This window comes from Nelumbo lutea, chromosome 2, assembly GCF_056320005.1.
Source record: "Nelumbo lutea isolate HS-2025 chromosome 2, American lotus-T2T, whole genome shotgun sequence".
Lineage (NCBI taxonomy): Eukaryota > Viridiplantae > Streptophyta > Magnoliopsida > Proteales > Nelumbonaceae > Nelumbo > Nelumbo lutea.
The window spans coordinates 6245023-6252647 of record NC_142685.1 but is presented as its reverse complement, the minus strand read 5'-3'; the positions used below and the strand labels follow the sequence as shown (position 1 = coordinate 6252647).

The window sequence follows — 7625 nt, the reverse complement described above, 5'->3', positions numbered from 1 at the left end:
AGAGATGGGTTGTAAGGCGGAAAATTTATTTTCAGTTATTAATTAAAAGGGGAAGTAAAAAGGGGCCTGAGTGCTTTGGCAATGATAAATTTTCTTAAACCCCGTGTGGACAAGGATTTGAAGGTCTGAGTTTATGGGAATCTGGTTTGCTGAATTTTATTTCTATTTGAGAAATTATTCACAAATTCTCCACACCCACCACATGATACTACAGCGTGCATTGGAAACATCTCGCGTGCATGATAACATACAAATAGAGAAAATGTTCTCAAATGTGGTTGCGATGTAATGGGTAAGTGAATAGGGCTCTTGCGGGTAAGAGATCTAAATTGGTGGGGAGATTTAGTTTTATCTCCCTTTAATATATGTGACAGACTGTGAGTGGGTCCTACTCCTACCAACCCAGACAATATCAACTGTTTCCCGCATGGTCCTGTTTTCAACTCTTTTATCTTAAGCCGGCTCCTTTGTGAGCATCACAATTTTGGCTATCGTTCTTGGATGAAGACTTGGTCAGTTTTTGTTTTTCGTTTGTTGGGGAGAGAAGTCATTTCTCATTTGCAATTTGCATGAAAACGTGCTTTAAGAGGAATCCAAGGGGATTCATGCTAGCTGAGAGGAGGGAGTTAAACAGGTTGGTAACCACCTACTTTCTGAAGCACTTACCTTTCATTTTACACTCCACACCGAGAGCTGACAACTGGATAGAAGGAGCTCATTCCATGATACCTCTGAAGTACACCAAAGCTTTTGATTGATTAAATTCCAACTACAGTTTCAATGAAGAGGTGGGCTTAAGCAAGGTTCAAAATTTCGATACTTTTGGGTCCCGATACGCCTGTTTTCAGGTGTTTCGCGACCCTACTCTTTTTCAATGGAAAAAACATGTTTTTAACTCCCCAAAAACTAAATTTTGAAAAACTTTGGGCTTTAGTTTTCTCAAACTGCACCGTGATGTGGAAACTTTAGGACTATCAATGGTCCAGATTGATTTATCGGTTCTGACCCTCTTGTATATATAGGATCGATCTGGGTCTGCATTTTGAATCCCGACTAATGATAGGGTCAGGGACTCGATTAATTTTACCTGTTCCAACTGAACCTTTTTTTTTGTATTAACCGAATTATATGTACATATAATTTATATACTTTTCATGTCTTACCATTAATAACTTTATATATAAGATGTCTAAATGTCTGAGAAGAGAGAGCCAGAGAATGTGCAGGTCTATTGTCAATTTACCCGCCTAAAGGCCTGTCCTGTCCGATTAGTAATAGCCTTACAGGATTGGTTCTATTCATTCTGTTACTTCAGACTTTATATGGTCTGTGTACTGCAGTGGCACTGGGTCTCTGTCTATTTTATCAATTTAGGACGGGATCTACCCTGACCCAGACCACAGCCAACCATTGACAGACCTTGGAAACTCTGACCCTGAACCTATTACTTATTATGCAATCTGTTGTACTTGTCCTCACTCCTCAAGCCTAACCTTGTAGTTAATGAAGGGTTGGTCATTACGCAACACTAGTAGAGGACCATTTTCTATTTTACCTCCCCTTTAGTTTTACCTGTTTCTAATTCGGTTGCTGACTTGGGGAATGAATAGCAGATGACTAGCTGCATGACAGTGATCACATGTTATTAACCACTCAAAGGAGAAACCAAAGAGAAAAGATGAATAGGAAACTCTAGCTTTGCAGATAAATGGACTACGAAGGTCGCCAATCAATTGGATAGCTAAAGTACAATTACAAGCAGTGTTTTTTAAAAACCAAACCACCCATCACCAACCTAGAAAGCTAGGCGGGTAGTAGGTTTCAACAGGGCTGCTTCAAAACTGTCAAAACCCAGAATCACTGGTTCAACTGACTGGGTCAATGACAGCTTGAAAACACTGATTAGAAGGACCACCACGAATAAGGCAGTCAGCATCTTTTACTTTTTCAATAAGGATTTCTGCTAGTTTTTCTTCACTTTTCTAACATAGTTTATGAAAGAAAAAGAAAGAAAAGCTACAAGAGCTTGAGTTTTATGAACAAAAGAACAAGTGTTTTATTCCACACTGGCATATTTTTGTCACGTAGTCATTTTCGATTCAAGAGGTAAACCCATACACATCAAGTCATCAACTACATTAGTCTACATTATATTTACCTTATACATCACAGGATATGATTTTCAACTTAGGCAATATAAAAGGCCCAAGTACCGTCACAAACACACGAGAAAAAAATCATAAAAAATCACCCGTTGCTCTTGTAGAGGTGCAAGTCTGATTATAAATGGCATGACAGGCTATAATCATGCATGACACGCAAACAGTGAACCCCACAAATTCAACTAGACAGAATGATCACAACAACCATTTGATCTGCAATTCTGACTTCGTCAATTGGATTCTGATAGCCCTTGCATACAAAGCTTACCATATAGGACTGGTTGTAAGAAGGGTGGCTATTTCTTGTTTGTGTGCCACCATTTCTCTATTTGTATTCGAAGACCATTTTTATCGTCTATAAAACAAAGTCTACCAGACTTACCATATCGCATACTCTGGATTGAAGGCTAAGGCCTCGCTGTATATCATCTCCTTCATTTGCTCTTCCACTAGGGCTTGTTTCTCAAACTCAAAGGAGAATGGCTCTGGGCAAACGGGCTCATCAGCTATATCATGCAATCTTTCAAGGTAAGGATGAGCTAGCGCTTCTTCAACTGCAGAGTAAACCAATTTGGCATTCAGATACTTGAAATATAATAAGCAAGAATGCAACAAGAAAATTAAAATACCAACCCTCTGTATCTTCGCTTGGGGACTGGGGTGTAATAGTGTACAATACTATCCTACTTCCATCTGTAAGTCTTATATTGGTGTCATTTGCTTACAACCCAGGGAGACAATAGCATATCAAGATGACATGTAGGTCTTCTCGTGGCATAAAGAGAACCGGACATGTTTGTCCACTGGATATTATTGGATAATTTCCTCTCTGCAATACCATTTTGAGATGGATAGTGGAGACTATTGGAACAAGAGAACCATTTAGAAATAATGTGCACAACCATAATTGTGTAGCTGTTTTAATCAACAAGCTTGATTCAAAACAACAGATTATAATTCTCTACTTCTTGCTACTTCACTAGGTAAGTGCATCAGTGACCATTTGATAATAACCTCGCACCCCATCTGGAGAATAATAAGTTGGACAGGAAGCTTGTAAAGGTGTAAAGGTCATTTAATGGCTTGTACTGCCACCCTATTCATATGCAAAAAGAGCACTAAATTTTAAAATTTGCCTTAAATGACAAAACATAGTCATACTTTGAACAATGTCCAGACAGAACTGAACAACCAGAGTTTTATTAGAAAGACGAGCATAATGTATATAACGTTGTTTTATCTATGAAATTCCCATAATGTGCAAAAAAATGAGGTTGCAAGCACCAATTAGCTTGAAAGAAGGAAAGAAAGTTACCAGTAATTCTTTTGGTGGGGTCGAATGTCAACATTCTCTCAATGAGATCAATTGCAGCTGGATGAACATGTGGGAACACATGGGCAAATGACTGCCGAGGATGTGGAGGGAGTTGTCTGATGTACCTTTTTGCATCTTCATTCTTAACAAACCCAAGCTCTGCTTCAGCGGGTGTGCCAAGAAGCTGAAAAGTATATAATCATGAGTAAGCACTCATTCATTGACTAGCACTGCTCACAACATACAATGCAACTTCATCCTAATACTGAATAAAGCATTAAATCATAAAACAACCACGTAAGTGAACCACATAGTTTTCTTTATCATTATTTCCATTTGGTTTCTTAACTCATATGAGATTTCTAATCCAAGAGATAAAATTCTAATGTGCAGAGACCTGGGATCCAGTTCTGCCTTCAGCTAGTTTGGGGGTCTAGGGGTTTGGGGGGAGTTAGGCTTCGGTAAGTGCAACACCTGTTCGAACAGCCTTTACAGCCTTGCATTGGGAATATCTCCATACTTAGGTGCTTCATTTCGTGGGGAGATATTCCCAATGTAAGGTTGCAAGAGGCTGTTCGAACAGTGTGGGCACGGGATTGCACTGACCGAAGCCGAATTCGTTTGGGAGAGGGCTACCCCCTGTTGTGTAGCTCACTAACCCACCCGGCCCCCCAAAAAAATAAAATAAAAGGTGTTATGTACATCAAGTGCATATACTTTGCTCATAACCCTGAAGTAAAATTGATATATTGGTTACAAGGAATTCTAACTCCTAAGTACTAACTTGCGTTTGCTTTTCAATAGTTCAAAAGTAAAGGCCAGAAATATTTCACTTTGGTAGTGGATGATCAGACCCCCCAAATTGTAAGTAATGTTCAAAACCATCATCTTACCTCTGTCAATAGACGCATCTGATGCACATGATCTCTACCAGGAAATAATGGTTTCCTATTCATGAGCTCCATAAATATGCAGCCCACTGACCACACATCAATTGCAGCAGTGTAGTCTGAGGAGTTCAACAATAGTTCCGGTGCCCTGTACCATCTGGTGACAACATATTCTGTCATAAACTCATTCTCTGAAGTTGGTCGAGCTAGCCCAAAATCACATATCTTCAGGTCACAATTTGCATTAAGCAAGAGGTTGCTGGGTTTCAAATCTCTATGAATAACATTGGCAGAATGTATGTACTTCATCCCACGCAGGATCTGGTACAAGAAATACTGGAAAGCAGGACAATTATTGGGATAATATTAGTTTTAAACCATCTCAATTTGTATATGAGAGGATTGAGTGATCAGACCAAGAATGCATGGCCAAAGAAATTTACCTGACAGTGCTCCTCTGACAATTCTTGATTTGAACGAATTATTTGGTGAAGATCAGTGTCCATAAGTTCAGTGGCAATATAGACATCACAAAAGGCTCTTGGTATAGGTGGTGGAATTACATCTTTTATGGCGATAACCTGTTTCACATACAACAGATCCAACTAGGATGAGACCTGACAACAACAACTTCACTGCTATAACTACTAAATTATAATGAAAACAAGTATCAATATCAATTATTTTTTCTTGGTAAAGAATATATATGACTTCAGAAAATCATCATCATCATCATCATCCATTCCCTATTCCAACTATATGGGATCGGCTACATGAGTCCTGTTTCGCCACTCATTCTATTTAAAACCATACCACTGTAAATTATTAGTGTTTAATTCATTTCTTACTACTTCTACCCATGTCTTTTTTGATCTACCCCTAGCTCTTCTAGTCCCTTCCACTTGTAACAAAGGAGCTGCTGGTGGTCTTCTATGCACGTGACCAAACCATTTTAACCTATTATCTCTCATTTTAGCTACAAGTTATTGGAGCTATTACATATGACTTTCAGAAAATGAAATTCATAAATTCCTAACATCTAGATATGGATTAGAAAAAATAAACTAACGGCAAAAACTTTGTTAATGGAATAGATAAAAACCCTTTTTCTTTGTAACTGACATTTTAGACCAGGATCAGTATGTTATATGTTACAGTTACGATGAGATTTACATTGCGAATAAAAGAAGAGAAAGTACTATCCATTAGAAATCATAAGCTAGAAGGTTAAAAGGTATTCACAAAAAAAAAAAAAGAAACATTTGAAGATATACAGCTAACCACAAAAGTAAGAAAACGTATTTTTGCCATTTCGAATTCGAGCAATCAAATGAAAAGAGTTGAAGGAAGTCTCCTTTTTTTTTTTTTGGTAATCAGAAATTTCATTAAGACAAAGCAAAAACACAACAGAGAAGATAACAAGAAAAGAAGAAGAACAAGACAGCCACGACAAGAAAGGGAACAAAGAGGAAAAAAACAAAGAAATAACGAGAACTAACAGAAACCACCATTAAACAGAGTTGAAGTAAGTCAGCATACATTCTCGTGATCCAAATGTCGAAGAAGCTTAATCTCACGAAGTGTACGTTTGGCATCCATGTGATTGTCAAACGCATTAGCTATCTTCTTGATGGCCACCATTTCGTTGGTCTCCGAATTCATTACCGAGCTAGAATCACACAACAGAGGAAGAGCCAATAAGAAGATGACTAAAAGATCTCTCTAGTTCGGACAAAAAAGTCAAAACCCACAAGCTACACAAATAACATATATATATATATATATATATTTTTTTTTTTTGGGGGGGGGGGGAAGGGGTGATTTTCTTTTCTGCTTTCTATATCAAAAAATTCAAAAGATCGAATTCATCTTTATTGTTAGCCAAAGAGAAAAGAAGAGGAGAAAGTGATTACCAGACAATTCCGTAAGCGCCTCGTCCGATGGGCATTATCGGGGGACGATACTTGGACGTGATCTCAAACAGATTACCGAAGATGTTGTATTGGATGAAGCGGCCATCATGCGTCCGAATGGCCGGAAAATCCGATGGGTTACCGGCGTTCATGTTCCGAGGGCCATTAGGCATCCCCGAATCAGCAGCAGCAGCTCCTTGCATTTCTTGGTCGTCTCTTCTTCTTCTTCTTCTTCTTCTTATAAACCGTTTTCTACGACTAGACAGAGGCTACGAGGAATTGAGGATGTACGATAACGCGCGGGACCGCGTGACAATAAGATGGAGAGCTAGAACACCAGCCGCCTTTGATCGGACGGCTGCTATTCACTTACCGATTAGTCAACGGCTTTTTTATCTAATATATTTATTGTTTCTTGTGTTAAGTAAAAAAAAAAAAATGATGTATCAATTTTTTGTGTCAAGTATCTAGTCATTTTGTCTCTTATAACTGGCCGATGATTCAGAGTTCAAAGTAAATTTTTGTTGGATTAAATGCCGAGCTAGGGTAGATTAGGTGCCGAGTTAATTGGGCCGAGTTGGGAAAGTTAGGTGTCGAACTGACTGAGTCGAGCTAGGCAGGTTAGGTGATGAGCTGACCAGAGTGCCAAGCTGCCTATTAGGTGTCGAGCTGACCAGAGGGTCAAGCGGCCTATTAGTTGCCAAACTGACCAGAGTGTCGAACTGCCTATTAGTTGCCGAGCTGCCTGGTGGCGAGCTGGATTAATTGTTGAGCTTCGTAGTTCTTTAGAGACCTACAAGGAATCAATGTCAGAGGACCTGGGGTGGCTAACTTGACGAGGTCGCTCCGATGCTTAAGTCAGTACTCTCATAGTAGATTGCGAGCTAAAAATCACAAAGTATGAGAGCTAGAATATGCTTACTTGCCCCCCTATGCCATTGGGATTGGTGCCTTTATATAGACATTGTTTGGCGCAAGCTTCACACATCGCATCCAAGATTTTCGAGAAGTCATATAAGTGGTATGAGATTCCCTGAGGTAATCGCCATGCACGTTGACCACCCTCCGGATCGTTCAACATATGGGCCAACTTCCAATGATCGTGGGAGTGTCAGGATATGCATGCCGAATTTGTTGATGAGCACGTCTCGCAGGTCGTTAGGTCGACGCCTGTGCTAGGCCGCCAGCTCGGCGCCTGGGCCAGGCCGCCAGGTCACGCCTGTGCCAAGCCGCCAGGTCGGCGCCTAGGCAAGGCTGCCAAGTCACGCCTGTGCCAAGCTGTCAGGTCGGCGCCTAGGCAAGGCCGCCAGGTCACGCCTGGGCTAGGCCACAAGTGGGACACCAT

The 7625-nt window shown here is 40.0% G+C and overlaps 1 protein-coding gene across 2 annotated transcripts; it reads right to left on the bottom strand.

The window, feature by feature from the left end:
* Positions 1–2031: 2031 nt before the first annotated feature.
* On the bottom strand, positions 2032–6678 carry LOC148868288 (mitogen-activated protein kinase 3-like). Of its 2 annotated transcripts, XR_016107549.1 has the most exons (7): positions 6281–6566; positions 5907–6036; positions 4811–4948; positions 4371–4703; positions 3478–3661; positions 2796–2991; positions 2032–2716 (listed from the first exon to the last, which is right to left on the bottom strand). XR_016107549.1 is itself a non-coding variant. In XM_088971299.1 (6 exons), the coding sequence occupies exons 1-6, from the start codon at positions 6481–6483 to the stop codon at positions 2541–2543; spliced, it is 1164 nt and encodes a 387-aa protein (XP_088827425.1). In that variant the 5' UTR covers positions 6484–6678; the 3' UTR covers positions 2032–2540. The 2 variants fall into 2 exon arrangements, 1 of the variants encoding a protein (XP_088827425.1); XM_088971299.1 differs by lacking the exon at positions 2796–2991 and having other exon boundaries at positions 6281–6678.
* Positions 6679–7625: the final 947 nt, after the last annotated feature.